Here is an 18,409-nt window from a genome sequence, read left to right on the forward strand (position 1 = left end):
ATACCTGGGTTAGGAAGATCCGCTGGAGGAGAGCATGGCAACACACTCCAATATTCTTGCCTGTAGAATCCCATGAACAGATGAGCCTGGAGGGCTGTAGTCCATGGGGTCACAAAGAGTCAGACATGACTTAGCAACTCAACAACAACTCGCTAAAGATAGCAATGAACAGAGTAATGAAGAAGTGTCATGATCACCTCCATGACACAGGGTTATTGTCTCCTCTGCATATTTGGGAACCTATGAGCAGCCTACCCTTGACCCAGTAGAACCTGGCTGGACTCTGCAGGAGGGTGTTCCTTCTAGAGTGAGGTCCTGGCTGCCTCCATGTGGGACTTACGTCCAGTCAGCATGACCCCACGCAGGCAGTGGAAGAGAAGGTCAGGGGTCCCAAAGGCAGAGGTGTGGGCCTGCAGAGAGGGGGCGGGGCACCACCACCACCCTCCCCGGAGGACGGGTGGGCTGGGTGGCAGCAGTCTGCACTTGCAGCCCACAGGGAGCTGACAGCTGGGCCCATGTGAGGATCTGGTGCCCAGGCCACACTGGTGCCAAACTTGCCTGCTCCCCTGCCCACCCCAGGTCACACAGAGCCGCCAGTAGAGAGAGGAGTCGTCAGTGAGAGGAGAGATGGGCACGTCGTTCCCCAATTTGCACACGTGCCGAGGAGTAGCACCAGAGTAGCAGCGCCTAGAGCTCTGGACACCATGAGAGTGTGTCCAGGCACTGAGACCATCCTGCGGGTGGAATAGAGACTGGCACCTGCCTCTCAGCTGGAAAGCTGAAGGCAAAGGGAGCTCGAGCCTGCATGAGCGAGAGTGGCTTTGCCAGCAGTCTGCCTTCGGATGGCTGCTGGGGCCAAGTGGAGGCCACTGAAGGGAGCTGGACGGGCCTGTGGGGCCCAAGATCCAAGTGCAGGGCCCAGGGAAGGCGGAGAGTGGGCAGGCAGGGCGAGGTGGAAGCCATCGTCTGTGCCAGGGGAAGGGCCAGTGCAGAGATCACCAAACCTTTTCTGAAGGCCCCAAGTGCACTCTGGAGGGACAGGAGGGCCCACCATGATGAGGCCACCAGCAGGCAGGGGCACACGGGGAGCCCACCTGGGGAACCGAAGCTGGCCTCGTCCTCTCCTGCAGTTCCCCGCCCCCTCCCCTGTCCCTTTTCCATCCCTCAGTGAGCAGGAGTCAGGGGAGGTCAGGGGCTATGGGCAGGAGGAGTGGAGCCTGGAGGGCAGAATGCATCCTGCACAGGCCAGCCCAGTGGGGAGGGAAACTGGGTGTTTTAGAGGCGCGAAGACAGTTGATCTAGGTTTTGGTGAGACTGGCCTGAGCTCTTAAACACCCAGAAATGCCACGCCAGCTCCATCAGTCCCTCCAGATGCTGCAGGAGTGAAGGAGAGAGAGAGCTGACAGAGCACCCAAGGCAATGGTGTGAGAAGCAGAAGACTCTTCTTCACTGGGCTCTCCTGAGGCTGCATGTGCCGCACTGCTGGGTGGGAGCCAGAGAAACTGGTAGCCAGTATCGGACGCCTGCTGTGTAGGCTGCCACATAGGCCCTGAGACTTCAGTGATGGATAAATCCAGGTCCCACAGAGGACATTCGCGAGAAGCTGGCCCAGGCACACATGGACGATGAATGAAATGTGACAGAACCAATTCTTTTGAAATCATTACTGACAGATCTTGATATCAGGTGCTTTTCTTGCTCTTCCACGAGTTTTCTTAAAAGTAGGGGGGATGATTCAAGTAAAAGACTAAGTGGAAGAAAGTTCTGCTTTTATTGGATCAAGTTACATTCAGTTTTCTTGGGACTTTGAAAATAGTAAACAGGTGTTTTCAAGGTTTTGTTGTAAAGTTTAGTCCAGATTTTTGAAAAGATTTTCACAGGAAGTTTTAAATGTTGAAAGTATTATCTCAGGAAATTATGATGAACTTTTAGTCCATTTTCCAGGTCAACTGAGAAATTTATCTGCCTCCTTTACTCAAGTACTGTTTTTATCAGATGATTTATCATTTTTAGCAGAGAAGAAGTGTAACTCAAGCACGGTGTTCTCTTTCTGAGTAAAATGATGTAGGGCACAGAATGAATTTCTCCCTCTGTCTAATTATTCAGGGATAAGCCTTGTGATCTAAGAAGGAACAACATGCTCTTGTATCCATGGTAAGGGGATTAACGGTCTTGTGCTTGTAAAAGAGCAGCCCAGCTCCTATTTAGTCCTTTGACTTCAAGAAACAAGAGCCTGATTCTTCTCAGCCCAGTTGGCCCTGTCTGGTGCCACTGATGAGAAGTGGCAGTGGAGCCACTTCTTAGACAGTTCCCTTCAGTCCAGGGCTCCCCACGCTTTAGGAAAGGGAGTGGACAGTTCTATCTTTTTAGTGGTTTGCTGACAGAAGCAATTGTTTATGTCTAAGTATTGCTGTTTCTGACACAGTTTGACAAAATTATTATTCAAGTGAATACAAAGAATTCCATCAGACCCACGTATATTTACAAATCTTGAAAATGTGTGTTTTCCATTTAGCTGTGCTAGTGCAATTTCACTCTGTGTTTATTTTTATTGAACTGTAATAGAGCCCATTATGTGAGCTGCAAGTGTAAAACATAATGACTTGATATTGGTGTGTATTGTGAAATGATCACCACAATAAGTGTGAATAACATCTGTCACCATGTATTGTAATAAGATTTTATTTGTCGTGATGAGAGCTTTTAAGAACTTAGGCATTTCAGTTTATTTATTACATCAAAACATGCTTGAAAGACACATTTACTTCAGTAAGTGCTGTTGGCTGATTTTTCATTTCATGCAAACCCTAGAGGACATTCACTCTGGTCACTTTGGGAAGAAAGGCTGTGGAAGAAGTCATGCTGGTTGGATGTATGATGTATGAATGGAAGGAATTTGCATCTTTTGGTCGCTAAGTAAATTATCTATTGAAATCTGTAAATCAGTCTTCATGTTACTTACTTTAGCACCAACTTTCTTTACATGTACACTTCCGCTTGGCTATTTCTGTCTGCATGATATTCAGGAGTCTTCGTATACTAGGGAGTCCTCTGTGTTATGCTGTCTGAATATTTGTGACTGGGGAACAAAGGTTTGGGAAAGAAATCTCCCTCCTTTCCTTTATTCCTTTTCTATTATTGCTATGCTACCCCCAACTTAGTTTCTCTGTTCCTCTCTTTTTGGGATATTGTAGAAACAGTGAATAAAAACGATGGAGCTCATTTCTCCATTCTGTTAGTTCATCCATCCATCCATTCATTTCACAGTCCCTGAGTGTCCACATGGACGGCTCTTTGGGAATACAGCCTTGGCCTCAGGCCCCAGGCCCGGAGAAGTCTTGTGTTGCTGATGGGCAGGGTGCCTGATAGGCTCCCAGGGGATGTCAGCTGATAAAATTGAAAATGGTGTTCAAAGCTTAGTCTATGAAATTCTCCTGTAGGTAAAAATTAGAACCCCTCCTGACAAAGACTGTCGACAAGCAACATGGAATTCAGAAGTCCTGTTCTCCCGACAATCCTGGGTCAATTCTCAGATGGAGCATGGAGCTTGTGGGCAGATTCTGGCAACTTGGGAGTTTTGGCTTCCATGTTGGATTTAATCTTTTGTTAGGCTCACACTGTGAACTTGATCTTCAAGAGTGTTTTTTAAAAAAAATTTATGTAGTTTTTAATTGAAGGATAATTGCTTTACAGAACTTAGTTGTTTTCTGTCAAACCTCAACGTGAATCAGGCATAAGTATACACATGCCACCTCCCACTGGAACCTCCCTCCATCCTCCTCCCCACCCCACCCATCTAGGTTGATACTGAGCTCCTGTCTGAGTTCATAATTCCCCCGAGTCATACAGCAAATTCCCATTGGCTATCTATTTTACTGGCTTAAAGCTGGCTTAAAATTCAGTATTCAGAAAACTAAGATCATGGCATCTGGTTCCATCCCTCCATGCCAAATAGATGGAGAAACAATGGAAACAGTGACAGACTTTATTTTCTTGGGCTCCAGAATCACTGGAGATGGTGACTGTAGCCATGAAATTAAAAGACGTTTGTTCCTTGGAAGAAAAGCTATGACCAACCTAGACAGCATATTGAAAAGCAGAGACATTACTTTGCCAAGAAAGGTCTGTCTAGTCAAGGCTATGGTTTTTCTAGTAGTCATGTACGGATGTGAGAGTTGGACTATAAAGAAAGCTGAGCGCCGAATAATTAATGCTTTTGAACTGTGGTGTTGGAGAAGACTCTTGAGAGTCCCTTGGACTGCAAGGAGATCAAGCTAGTCAGTTGTAAAGGAAATCAGTCCTTCCAATGGACTGATGTTGAAGCCAAATCCCAATACTTTGGCCACCTGATGTGAAGAGCTGACTCATTGGAAAAGACCCTGATGCTTGGAATGATTGAAGGCAGGAGGAGAAGGGGAGAACAGAGGACGAGAGATAGTTGGATGGCATCAGTGACTCAATGGACTGAGTTTGAGGAAGCGCCGGGAGTTGGTGATGGTCAGGGAAGCCTGGCAGGCTGCAGTCCATGGGATGTCACAGACTCAGACAGGACCGGGCGACTGAAGTGAACTGAATTGACCTATTTTACATATGGTAATGTAAGTTTCCATGATCTCACCCTCTCCAAGAGTCTTAATAGCACTAAATGCCCTTGCAGTTGAAGTCTTCTCCCAACCCCCGCTAACCATAGTGGCCAGTCATTGTTAGCTCTTAGTGAGCATCTGTGAGTGAATGAAGCATGCGTAACATCCTGGCTGTTAACCCAGGGGCCTCCTGGGCTACAGTGAACATGAGAAGATGTGTGACCCCCCGTTTCTCCCTCTCGTTGCACCTGACTACTTGGGTGGATACTCCCTGGGGAATGTAGTGGGGATGGTCACAATAGAAGGAGGTCTCCCTGCCTGTGGTTTAGCTCATGTTGGACTTCAGTGTCTGACCCCTGTGGGAACCAAGACAGTGGTTAATTTCTCAAAGGATCTTCCAAACCAGGAGGCAACCCCAGCCCACTGGGGCATCTCCATCTTCACATGCAGCCTCTGCTTTGCAGCTGCCTCCAGAAGCAGGGGTGTGCTTTCCCCTGGCCCTTTGTCCACAACAAGTAGGCTTACTCCATCCCAGGTCAACTGCTTCAGTCAGAAGAAAATGGAAACACATCTCTGCAATTCTGTCTATTTCTGCAGCTGTAATTTGTAGAGCACAAGCTTACTGGTGTGTTTGCTTAAAACCTTAGGCTTTTTTTGGCCAAACCATCATGGAGGAGGGATACTTACATGTTCTTCTATTGAGGAAGACCCAAGCAGCTAAAACTAATCACCTTTTTGCTGATATCAATTTTGGAGAAATGATGCTTCTTAAGACATAGAATGGGAGATATCCTAATAAATATTTGTTTTTTTAATTTAAATTTATTTATTTTAATTGGAGGCTAATTACTTTACAATATTGTGTTGGTTCTGCCACACATCAACATGAATCCACCACGGGCGCACACATGTTCCCCATCCTGAACCCCCTCCCACCTCCCTCCTCATACTCTCCCTCCAGGTCATCCCAGTGCACCAGCCCCAAGCATCCTGTTTTGAACCTGGACTGGTAATTAGTTTCTTATATGATATTATACATGTTTCCATGACATTCCCCCAAATCATCCCACCCTCTCCCTCTCCCACAGAGTCCAAAAGACTGTTCTATACATCTGTGTCTCCTTTGCTGTCTCGCATACAGGGTTATGGTTACCATCTTTCTAAATTCCATATATATGCGTTAGTATACTGTATTGGTGTTTTTCTTTCTGGCTTACTTCACTCTGTATAATAGGCTCCAGTTTCATCCACCTCATTAGAACTGATTCAAATGTATTCTTTTTAATGGCTGAGTAATACTCCATTGTGTATATGTACCACAGCTTTCTTATCCATTCATCTGCTGATGGACATCGAGGTTGCTTCCATGTCCTGGCTATTATAAACAGTGCTGTGATGAACATTGGGGTACACGTGTCTCTTTCAGTTCTGGTTTCCTCAGTGTGTATGCCCAGCAGTGGGATTGTTCGGTCATATGGCAGTTCTATTTCCAGTTTTTTAAGGAATCTCCACACTGTTCTCCATAGTGGCTGTACTAGTTTGCATTCCCACCAACAGTGTAAGAGGGTTCCCTTTTTTTCACACCCTCTCCAGCGTTTATTGCTTGTAGACTTTTGGATAGCAGCCATTCTGACTGGCGTGAAATGGTACCTCATTGTGGTTTTGATATGCATTTCTCTGATAATGAGTGATGTTGAGCATCTTTTCATGTGTTTGTTAGCCATCTGAATGTCTTCTTTGGAGAAATGTCTATTTAGTTCTTTGGCCCATTTTTTGATTGGGTCGTTTGTTTTTCTGGAATTGAGCTGCATGAGCTGCTTGTATATTTTTGAGATTAATTCTTTGTCAGTTGCTTCTTTGCTATTATTTTCTCCCATTATGAAGTCTGTCTTTTCACCTTGCTTATAGTTTCCTTTGTTGTGCAGAAGCTTTTAAGTTTAATTAGGTCCCATTTGTTTATTTTTGCTTTTATTTCCAGTATTCTGGGAGGTGGGTCATAGAGGATCCTGCTGTGATTTATGTCAGAGAGTGTCTTGCCTCTGTTCTCCTCTAGGAGTTTTATAGTTTGTGGTCTTACATTTAGATCTTTAATCCATTTTGAGTTTATTTTTGTGTATGCTGTTAGAAAGTGTTCTAGTTTCATTCATTTACAAGAGGTTGACGAGTTTTCCCAGCACCACTTGTTAAAGAGATTGTCTTTTCTCCATTGTATTTTCTTGGCTCCTTTGTCAAATATTTGGTTCATTTGCGTATGTAAAAGAACTACTGTTAAAAAATTTTGTGTAATTATTAAAGCCAGTCTCATATGGATGAACTGAATATCTTTCGGTTGAATTCAGCTTATTTTCAAAGTACATTTGTATCTGTTATGTGGTTATCAATGAAGCCAGTAAGAACTGTTACTTTTCCATTGCCGCCTTTTATGCTTAGAGATCAGTTTACAATGCTCAGGTAAATTTAAAAATCACTGGTTTGCTCCTCTATTTTTATGAATATGTGTAAATTTTTCCTCTGTTTCTCTGAATATGTGTATGTGTTTGTGTAAATTTGACAAAGATCTCTCTATCTATATATATACTTAGAAAAGAGTTGAAAAATAATACCGAACTCCTGTGTACCAGGGGCCCTCCACCTGGGGGGGCTTCATCCTTCCATTGCTCCCAAGGATATGTGGAAATGTCTGGAGCATTTTGGTTTTCACAGTTCGATATGCTACTGGCAAGAGTTATTTAGCTTAAAATGTTAACAGTACTGAGGATAAGAAAGAAACTCTGCTCTAGACCTGTTTCCTAATGGGTTAAATCACCATGACAGATACATGAAAATTAAGAAATTAATGTGAATTCAATATTATTAAACTATGGAATTTTTTAATTTCCCTTTTTAGAAACCTGTGTCCTTTTTTTCTGTTCCGAGAGCACCCCATTTTAGTCTGATCCATTCTGGGACACCATCTGCAACTTGCTTTGTTTTTCATAACCTTGGCACTTGAGAAGCAATTTCTTAGTGTCTCTCACCTGCATATGGTACACACTACATCCAGATAGCACCTCCAGGTGGCGCATGGAAATGAGGTATGTCCTGGGGGCATGCCAATTTGGAGGTTCCCTGGCACTGAGCCGGTGGAGAGGAGAGATAACCAACGCGGTGCTGAGCTCAGGAGAGCCGCACATCAGGAGGAATTTCCCCCTGAAAATGTCAACGGCACCCTCACTGATGCACAAAGGTCCCACCCAGTCCCTTTCTAGTAGGTGATGCAGAGTGAAATGCCTTGTCTCAAGTCTAGCAAAGGGCAGGTAGCAAACTTCAAAATAAAAGCTTGATTTCTTGAGTTTCAGCCCAAGACATTTGCTGTGTAACAGTAACTGTCACCATTGAAAATGTTGGCTTTAACAAGTATAGGAACAATTTTAATGATCCGGAAGTCTTTATCTCTAAGTAGGTAACAGCTTTTCCTTGTATTTGTTGAGGTGCTGTGTAGCAGCCTGAGTTGCGTCTGGTGAAAACTCTGAGTGAAGAATTGGAATGCATGGGAAGGGACAGTGGAGTTTCCTGGTGATGGGGACAGAGGCAGCGTTCGTGGCCTCAGGGGGTGGATGGAGTCGTGTGCATCCCTTCTCCTGCCTTGCTTCTTTTCATAGCATGCCTCCTCGCCTACCAGTGTGCACATTTATTTATGTGCTTACCTTCTGTCTCTGCCCTCTTAGAAAACACACTCAATGGGAGGGACAAGGGACTTTGCTCTTTATAGCTATCTTCCAGCTCTCTGAAGGGGAATAGTTTGAAATTCATGTTTGAACAGATTTAAAGATGCTTCAGATGGAACAATCTAGGCAAAGTGTCCAAATGACCCCTTGCTTGGTTCTGGCCTTCTCTATTATGCCAGCTTGTTACTCTGTTTTTACTTAATGGATAGGAATGGCTATGCCACCCATAATATGCCACTCCCACCTTTTTCATTGGACAGGATATTTTTGAGTTCTTTTGTTTAAAAAAAAATGTAACTCTAGCTCCGTAGTTTTCAACTAGGGGTCATTTCTGTCCTTCAGGGAATGTTTGGCAATGTCTGGAGGCATGTTTGATTGTTATTACTGGAGGATGTCCTGTTGATACCTAGGCCATAGAGGCCTTTGCTGCTAAACGTCCTGCAACCCACAGGGTGTGCACAGCACAAAATTACCTGGCCCAAACTCAGCCGTGGAGGAAATCCTGGGCTCTTTCCTGCCTTAAATCTGTGGAATAGTCGTCCCTTGGTAGCAATACCATATTGACTTTATCCCTTCCTCTTTATTGGACGTTTAGATTCTTTCAGTTCTCTCAGCTGACTAAGGGGGCTGGCAAGAACCACTTCACCATCTATGAGTGTTGGGAAGAAGGTGAGTGAAAGAGTGTTTCTGGTGGCCCCACTGTGTTCAAGGAAAAACTTCCAAATGCTGTTTCAGAAGGGCTGGACTCATTGATACCCACAGCACTGCTTGAGATTCCAATTCTCTGCATCCTGCCCAGCATTTGATATTAGTCACCTTTTTGAGTTTGCCAACCTGAAGATGATAAATGAGTAGCTCCTTTTTAAAAATTGCATTGTCTGATTGTTATGTGCTGTGTGCTTAGTCGTGTCCGACTCTCTGCCACTGCATGGACTGTCACCCGCCAGGCTCCTCTGTCCATGGCGATTCTCAGGCAAGAAATCTAGACTGGGTTGCCATGTCTTCCTCCTGGGGATCTTCCCGACCCAGGGATTGAACCGGGGTCCCCTGTTAATAAGGCTCAATACATGAGTCATTAGCACCCCAAGCATTCTAAAATTGGGGGATATGTCATTGTCAAGCACACACCATTTCATTTTGTTCATCTCTGTGTTTTTGAAAATGGCATGTGTTGGGAGACCAGGCTTGACAGTTCCTGCCAGCAGAGGTCACTGTCCCTCAGTGATTCTCCACCAGTGTCATTCTGCACGGACCCCCCTCCCCTCCTCCCCCGGCAACATCTGGCAGTGACTGGAGACAGGTGTGATTTTCAAAGGAGGTTATGTGCTGTCAGCTAGAGGAGAGGTACCAGAGAGTGAGTGAAAGTCGCTCAGTCGTGTCCGACTCCTCGCGACCGCATGGACTGTAGCCTGCCAGGCTCCTCTGTCCATGAAATTCTCCAGGCCAGAATACTGGAGTGGGTAGCTGTTCCTTTCTCCAGTGGATCTTTTGAACTCAGGAATTGAACCCAGGTCTCCCACATTGCAGGCAGATTCTTTACCAACTGAACCACCAGGAATACCCAGAGGGGAGAAACCAGGGTTTCTGCTAAAACCCTGTGATGCCGAGGTCTGCACCCCACAGAGAATTGTCTGGCCCAACAGAGCCAAGGTGGAGAAAACATACTGTGGATAAAATCCTAACATTTGAATCTTTGAAAGGAAGACAATGACAATCCTCATAGTAATAATGAAACTTTTTATTATTATGTAAAAGAAGAACAACCTTTAAGCTCTATAAAGGTTATAGAGGGAAAAGCTCACCTTCCTGAGAAGGGTCTTCTTGGGGGAAAAGGTAGGAAGGAGTGAAGGCTTGGGAATTAGCGGTGCCCCCTCAGTGTGGGCTCTGCAGCGTGGCGGGGTGGCTCGGGGGCTGGGCTTGTGTGCTGGCTGGGGTGGAGGGAGGTGGCTTGGCTGTATATGTGACTCAGGCAGGGGTAGGGCAGGGCTCAGCTGGGTAAAAAGAACTGTGGGTGGGAGTTTCATGGGGAGGTGGTGTCCGGTCCCTGGCTCTCTGGACAGAGGGGGACATCAGGCTGCAGGAGGCCCAGGACAGAGTGCTGGTCTGCTCCCATCTCTGCAGGGAGGCTCTGTGACTCTGCCCTGGGGGTTGGGGGTGGCGGATGGGGGGAGTAGGGGGTGGGGGGTGCTGGCCTTGGAGCAGGGTGGGCTGCAGGCAGGAAAGGCTCAGGCAGGGCCAGACATCTGCTTCTCAGATGCTGTTGAACCCACAGCAGAAGCTCCTTCTCAGAGGCCCCGGCTTGGGCACAAAGGCAGGGACCACTCCGTTCCTACACACGGGCTGGAAGGCCGACAGCCTGGGCTCCGGGCTCTGCCTCGGTCTCTTGGTCTCAGAACAGTCAAACAAGTGAGGCTCGTCGAAGCTCCTTTCTCCTTTCTGGCATCGAGGGAGGGTTCTCAGTCCGGTCTCATTGGCACAGACGTCCGGTTGCTCCAGGCGGGGCAGGCACGTGTAGACGCTGCTGGTGCGCTCAGGGAGGGTGATCTGGACGGTCACCAGGCTCCGTCTGCTGCGGCGGTTCCGGCGGTTCCGCGGGCGAGTCTTCCTGGAAGTCTTGCGATGGCGGGAAAAGTGCAGCCCCTTGAAGTGGTGGAGGAGCAGCCAGCTGGGAAAGGGCCTCCAGGCCTGGTACACCAAGGCCCTGCAGGTCGGACTACGGTACAAGCTGGGCGAGTTGCCCTGGAGCCGGCTGCTGCGGCCCCGGGGCGCACGGCGGACCAACAGGACTTGGCCTGGGCCCTGGCCCAGCGGGAGACGAGAGGGCTCTGGGAACCCAGGCTGCGCGGCCTTGTCTTTGCCCAGCCACCAGCCCAGGTACCTGCTCAAGAAGCTGCCCATGCTGGCCGGCCGTGGGGTCGGATCTTCGAGCTGCTTTGGCTTCTAGGAGTCCGAGGTCAGCAGACGTGAAGCGCAAGAGGCTCAGGTGACCGTTGGCGTCGGGCTACAGGCTGGCGTGTGTGGCGCTGGCACCTCGGGGTCCTCTGGGCTCGGGGTCCTGCCCACACTAGAATTGTGCCCCCGGACGCAGGACCTCAGCGGCTGCCCCTGCCCTCTGAGCAGAGTGGTTCCTCCAAGGTTCCACTGCAGGCTCTGGATCTTGGCTCTGGGCAGATCAGCCTAGGAGTGCCTGAAATCTTTGTGCTTTATATTTGAAGAGACAAAAATGAAACAGTGTACAAGTTTTTGTATTCTTGTCTTTTGAAGTAAAACAGTGACTGAAAAGATAATGATTGGGCAATGTGCAAATACAGAAACAAAGAATAGCTTTTGGGCTAGGGAACTAGTTGCAGTTTAGACTGTAATTCGGCTACATAGCAGAATCATTTGACTCCAAGTTCCTGAAAGATACAGATAAAGGCCTGAAGCACATTCCTAAGTTGTTTTCACAGGAAGCTGACCCACCCCACCCCTTAGGGCTTCCTGGGTGTCTCGGTAGAAAAAAAAATCTGCCTGCCAATGTAGGAGATGCGGGAAACCCAGGTTCCATCCCTGTATTGGGAAGGTCCCCTGCAGAAGGGAATGGCAAACCACTCCAGCATTCTTGCCTGGGAAATCCCATGGACAGAGGAGCATGATGGACTGCAGTCCATGGGATCCCGGAATCAGACATGACTGAATGACTGACCTGGCAAGAGCACAACTCCCTCCAGTTGAAGAAAACTGCTGACCACAAGAACGCAGATCCTAGACTGGTTGAAATTGAAAACTAATGATGCTTGAAACTTCACCTTGATGCCACCAATCCAAGAATTGTTCACGAAGTGATCATACCCTGCTCCTTGAAAACTATAAAACTCCTCACTACTCTGTCCAGAGTGGGTCACACAATCTTTAGGGCATTAGCCCACTGTGGCCCCCTTTGCCTGGCAAGCAGTAAAAGCTACTCTTTTATACTTCACCCAAAACTCTCTCTGTGTTTCTGTTCGGCACAGTTGAACAGAGACCAAGTTTAGGCAACAAAGACATAATCTGTACCAGGTCTTGAAAACTACAGAAAATTGACAGAAGGGCATTCTCTTTCAGTATGTAAAAATGAACACAATGCACTTGAATGCTCCTTTAAGGGAAAGGAGTGAATTTCCTTGTATCCACAGAGGCTGTGTTTCTTCTAGTGAAAGTGAAAGTCACTCAGTTGTGTCTGACTCTTTGAGACCCCATGGACTTAGTCCATTGAATTATCCAGGCCAGAATACTGCAGTGGGTAGACTTTCCCTTCTCCAGGGGATGTTCCCAAACCAGGGATCAAACCCAGGCCTCCCACTTTGCAGGTGGATTCTTTACCAGCTGAGCCACAGGGAAGCCCAAGAGTACTGGAGGGGGTAGCCTATCTCTTCTCACGGATCTGCCCAACCCAGAAATCAAACCAGGGTCTCCTGCATTGCAGGTGGATTCTTTACCAAGTGAGCTATGAGGGAATGGTTGCTAATGTCACTTTTGGAAATTTTATATTTAAGGACTGGAGAAAGTCATTCAGGATTGATTTTTTAACCCAGACAATATTGGTTTAGTGTGCACTCTCCTGTAATTTTCTACCTTCATACATTTCATCCATTCATATATAGTCTGTCTCTAATCTAAAGAACAATGCCTTTTCTTTCTTGTGAAAGAAGAAATGATCCAGGTATACAGGGTAGAGTGAGGCACATTTCCAGTTTACACTTGGAAGCTGATACCTACAAAAAGTGTTCAAAGCCTGCTTGCAAAGATTAGAGCACTTCAGTCCAGAGGTCTGTTACTGGGCCGACCCCAATACTGAAGTAAGAGAGGGGCAGAGACAGAGGCCAAGAGAGGCAGCAAGTAGTGGATCAACAGATTTGTCTGGTTCTGAGAGGTGGAAGGCTGAATGAGGAGGGCACTAGAAAGATCTTGATGAGGAAACAGAAAAGACTTCAGTATTAGGGAGGCCAGGCCAAGTGTTGAGGAAACGGATGCTGTCACCTAACAGGTGGTGGAGGTTGCAATTCCTGCCGCCTTCCACTGAGTCATTCCTTTTGGTTTTGGGGTTTGTTTTACTCTTGGTTAAATTTCTTATTTAAGAATGATCCCCAAGCCTATGATTTTGAAATAAAGGAAATTTCCTATATTATTTTATTGTTAATTGAGACATGTCTTCATAATAGTAGAAATGAGTTAATTTATAGCTAAGATACCTCTTAAGATGCTCGTAACACTGAAGTGGAATTACAATGCAATTTGGTATTTTTTGCTTATAATGTATTTTTTTTTCTTCTCATCATCTGCAGAATTTCCCACGTCCTGCTTTGCAATGTAACGCAGCGGGTGTCGTTCTGGTTTGTAGTTACTGATCCTTCAAGAAATCACACCCTTCCTGCTGTTGAGGTACAGTCAGCCATCAGGTAATCACTGCTAAGTATGCCTTCTCCTGGTAAATCAACTTGTTGATTAATTCAGCTGTTTTCATAGATTTTGAAGACTTCTCTCTCCGCTTCGCAATGATTTGTTGATTAAGGTGTCAGTGATTTTGCTGTGGTGGGCCAGAGGCCACCAGCATGGAGTGGGCAGAGGTTCGGGATGCTAGGGAACACCCTCCAGTGCCCAGGACAGCACCTCCCAGCAAAGAACTGTTCAGCCCCCAGCGTCAGTCGTGCTGCGGTTGAGAAGCTCTGCTTTAGCATTAGCTAAGGTGGTTTCGTTCTGTCTTCCTTTGGCAAGAATACCCTGAAAGGCACTATTGTGTGATGGCTCATCACATGCATTCTTGAGCCTGAATGCTCAGGTTTTGAATCGTCGTCGTTTTGCCTCTTGGTAGCTATCAGAATACAGACAAGTTACTTCCCCTCTTTTTGCTTTCCTCTTCTCATCTATAAAACAGAAAGAATTATGGTACTCTCCTCTGGGAGTTGTTGAGTAGATTAAATGCAAAGCATTTCGAGGGGCAAGTCATACCTTTGACTTTTATTTAGAAGTCAAGAAAAATATTCACATTTCTTGGGTTTCTAAGGACTTACCTTCTTGAGTTAATGTACAGTCCTTACCTTTAAAGCATACTTTTTGGGGTTAAAAAAAGGTAAAATCTTGACTCTTATATAAATGAAAAATAAATGCTGTCAAAGAATGTGGGCTTTCCTGGTGGCTCAGGTGGTAAAGAATCCACCTGCAATGTGGGAGACCTGGGTTCGATCCCTGGGTTGGGAAGATCCCTTGAAGAAGGCAGCGGCTACCCATTCCAGTATTCTGGCCTGGAGAATTCCATGGACTGTATATCCATGGTGTCACAAAGAGTCGACACCACCGAGTGACTTTCACTTTCACTTTCATCAAAGATTTTATAATCTTATAAGTTAATGAGGAAACTAGTAAGATATTAAAACCATTTTAATGGAGACTTCAAGGCAGCATGCAAATATAGGAATTGAAGATTTGTGGTGTTTATTTACTAAAAGATACGCCAGTCTATCCATTGGCAGTGCTCCACCAGACACAATTCACCTGATTTTCTGTGGACAAGAATCATTTACATTATATTAGTTTTCTCAACTTACAAATCTGAAAAATAACTCAAAGACAGTAAAAGGTGGAAATTGTTCAGAAGGGTAGACTGGCCAGACACTCAGTCATATTTTTCACCCATTTGAAGTTTTACCCATTTTTTTCTGACAGTTCCCCTCCTCCTCTGCTTGGGATTAGAATAAACTTTCAGAAGTGAAATATATTCCTTTCGGCACAGAAGGAGAGGATGCAGTTTTTATTTCAATTAGTGTGCAATGTATGTGTGTCAAAACTTCAAATCCCACACATGATTGGTGTTGAAGATACTCATTTCTTGGGTTTCTAAGGATTTACCTTCTTGAATTAATGTACAGTCCTTACCTTTAAAACATACTTTCTGGGAAAAAACAAAATCTTGACTCTCATATAAATGAAAAATAAATACTGTCAAAGACTTTGGGCTTCCCTTGTGGCTCAGCTAGAGAATGAATTCCCAATATAATCTTGATCCTGAGAAAGAAAGATTGAAACAAAGTTCACCCTCCTTACAAAGGGATTTACAGGTTATTGAAATGCACATTTTTCTCATTATATCTAGTGAAAGAACTCATTTGCTCTTTGTAAAATGTTACCATTTAAGGCAATATGTGTATAATGGAATGCCAAATGTTTTTGTGCCAACAATCATCTGTTCCCCTTGCTGAAGTGAAGGCATTGTGGCTCTGTACCAATGGGAAATGGTTTAAGAAGAAGGTTTGAATTAAATTGTTTCTGCACTTTTGCCACTAAGAATACTGCTGAGAGCCACTACCTAGGGAGTAAAATTAGGAATACTGTATTTTGTGAGAAAGGGGATTTTATTCAAGCCCTGTGATCAGGGAGGACTACAAGGAAAATGAGGGCACTGTGGTTAAAGCAGGCTTCAGTTATTGTGGGGGGAGGAGTGAGTGCTTAGGCTGAAGGTGGAGGATGGAGATGAATATGTTCCCAACAAAATGTCGGTTTCAAAGGCCCCAGTAGGAAGGGCTGTTTGGTGGATGGTGGCCAGTAGAATGGGAATTGATGTCAGGGTATGGATAGGGCTCATGAGGAGTGAAAAGAAAGGACATGGTACCTGGAAGCAGCTAATAGGAATTTCAAGGCTGAAGAATCTATGTCATCGGGCAAAATGATACTAGTTCCACCTAGTGCTTGCTTAGTATCTTCTGGTTCACGAGGCATATTCTGATGCATCTTTGGCTTTTAGTATCAACACCAGTCATTTCTGAGTAGTTATTATCCCTGCTTTACAAATGAGAAAATTGAGGCTCAGGGAGATAAATTGCTTTTCCCAGGTCACCTTGTGAGAAAAGTAGAGTGACGACTTGAACACAGGCACGCTGCCTTCGCATCCAGTGATTTGTTTTCCCCTACTCTACTAGAGTATCCACACCTATGGCATTAGGTGGGGGATGAAAGATCAGTTCTAAGATGTCTGCTTTTGGTCTGTTTTGAGGACCTGGCCTTATTCAATGCCAATTTTGAATAGAAAGTATCCATGGTGATTGACGCCTATTGGGGATTTCAGTGGTAAATGGAGATATAGTTTGTATTGAACTGGAACTTCTGATCAGCCTGACTGCTAAGCAACAAAGTAGACAGAATGAGAACACAGAGCAACTTTTCATTTTACTGTTATCTGTTGGTAGGGGGCTCATCATTTTGTGAAAAGTTTTGTATTATCGAAATTAGGTTACAAAAAAAGAAACCATTCCATCATTTGATAAAAATTGCACTGAGATTGTCCTGTGCTGCAGATTACCTGTCTAGGATTCTCCTTCATGTGAGTAATCTTGCCTCCCTGTAGACTTTCATTTACTAAGGGTGGTCTTTCCTGACACCCTGGTACTGGTCTGCAGAGATTCTGAAGCTATTACTCTCAGGTTCAAGATGTGCACTGTCCAGTACAGAACTCAGCAGCCACAAGTGGCTCCCAAGACCTCGAAATGTCTCTAATCCAAGATTAGATATGCTCTGTCAAGTACACACTGAATTTCAAGGACTCTGCCCAGAATACAATGTAAACCAACTTACTCTTGATTACACGTTGAAATTATCCTTTCTTGGATATATTGGGCAAATATATATTATATTAAAGTCAGTTTTGCCTATTGCTATATTTTTAATGCAGCTCCTAGAAAATTTGACATCAGCTAAGGTAGACTGCAGCCATGAAATTGAAAGACGCTTACTCCTTGGAAGGAAAGTTATGACCAACCTAGATAGCATATTAAAAAGCAGACACATTAGTTTGCCAACAAAGGTCCGTCTTAGTCAAGGCCATAGTTTTTCCAGTGGTCATGTATAGATGCGAGAGTTGGACTGTGAAGAAAGCTGAGCGCCGAAGAATTGATGCTTTTGAACTGTGGTGTTGGAGAAGACTCTTGAGAGTCCCTTGGACTGCAAGGAGATCCAACCAGTCCATCCTGAAGGAGATCAGCCCTGGATGTTCATTGGAAGGAATGATGCTAAAGCTGAAACTCCAGTACTTTGGCCACCTCATGCGAAGAGTTGACTCATTGGAAAAGACTCTGATGCTGGGAGGGATTGGGGGCAGGAGGAAAAGGGGACGACAGAGGATGAGATGGCTGGATGGCATCACCAACTCAATGGACATGAGTTTGAGTGAAATCCGGGAGATGGTGATGGACAGGGAGGCCTGGCGTGCTGCGGTTCATGGGGTCGCAAAGAGTCGGACACAACTGAGCGACTGACCTGAACTGAAGATTCACATATTCTGGTTTTCAGTTCTGCTCTAGAGGTTGTTGAAATCAGCTCGTCTAGTGTAAATTCAGAAAAGGCCATACAGTATCTCCAGGCAATCGCCCCTAGTTTGCAAATTCCAGCTAGAAATTTAGTTTTAGTGAAATAAGTTTTTGCTACCAACCCCTCCCTGACTGCTACCACCACCCAAAATGCAGATTTTCCCCAGGGAACGTAATACATTTACCTTCGTGTTTCTCTAAACTTTTGCTCCTAAAGCACCATTTACTTTAGTCATATGGAACTACTTGCAGTTGACGAAACAAATCATACTGTATACCAGGTCTCCAGTTCCCGTGCTGACTACAGGTCTGAAGTGAGTACTTTGGGGCTGAAGTATTCCTGCTTGTCCCTCAAAGCACAGCTCAAAACTTGTCTTCCTAGGAAACCAGCACTGACTTCTTACTATGATGACACCTCTGCTGTATTCCCTCAGTGCCTATTTTTACCTCTTTCATAGAACTTTTTGTACTGCACTATGATTGTGGAGGGACTGGTGGGCTGTTGTTCTAGGCTGTAAGCTACTTGTTTTTGTTTTTGTTCCCATTTGTATCTGTAGCACCTAGCAGAGGATCTGGTACTTAGTACGTTTTCAGCAATTGTTTGTTGAATTGAATGGAAAAAAAGAAAAAAGATCAAACTGATGGATTAGCAGCTCCTCCTGGCTTCATGTTTTCTTTCTGCTCCTGATTTCCTTTTATTCTTATGTTTATCATCCACTTTTTACATATTAGTTTGTGTTTTCAGGCTGTTGGTGTTTATGTCAGCCACCTAAATAGAGTTCCCTCATTTTAATCTAGATGCTAC

At 45.2% G+C, this 18,409-nt stretch overlaps 1 protein-coding gene across 1 annotated transcript in view; it reads left to right on the top strand.

Annotated features, from left to right (window-relative positions):
• CLTRN (collectrin, amino acid transport regulator) overlaps window positions 1–18,409 on the top strand; it is a 43,661-nt gene that overhangs the window by 11,855 nt on the left and 13,397 nt on the right. Inside the window, exon 4 of the mRNA XM_052663162.1 lies at window positions 13,594–13,707. Within this exon, the coding sequence (XP_052519122.1) occupies window positions 13,594–13,707 (114 nt within the window). The remainder of the gene's footprint in view (window positions 1–13,593; window positions 13,708–18,409) is intronic.

Source organism: Budorcas taxicolor, chromosome X (genome assembly GCF_023091745.1).
Source record: "Budorcas taxicolor isolate Tak-1 chromosome X, Takin1.1, whole genome shotgun sequence".
Lineage (NCBI taxonomy): Eukaryota > Metazoa > Chordata > Mammalia > Artiodactyla > Bovidae > Budorcas > Budorcas taxicolor.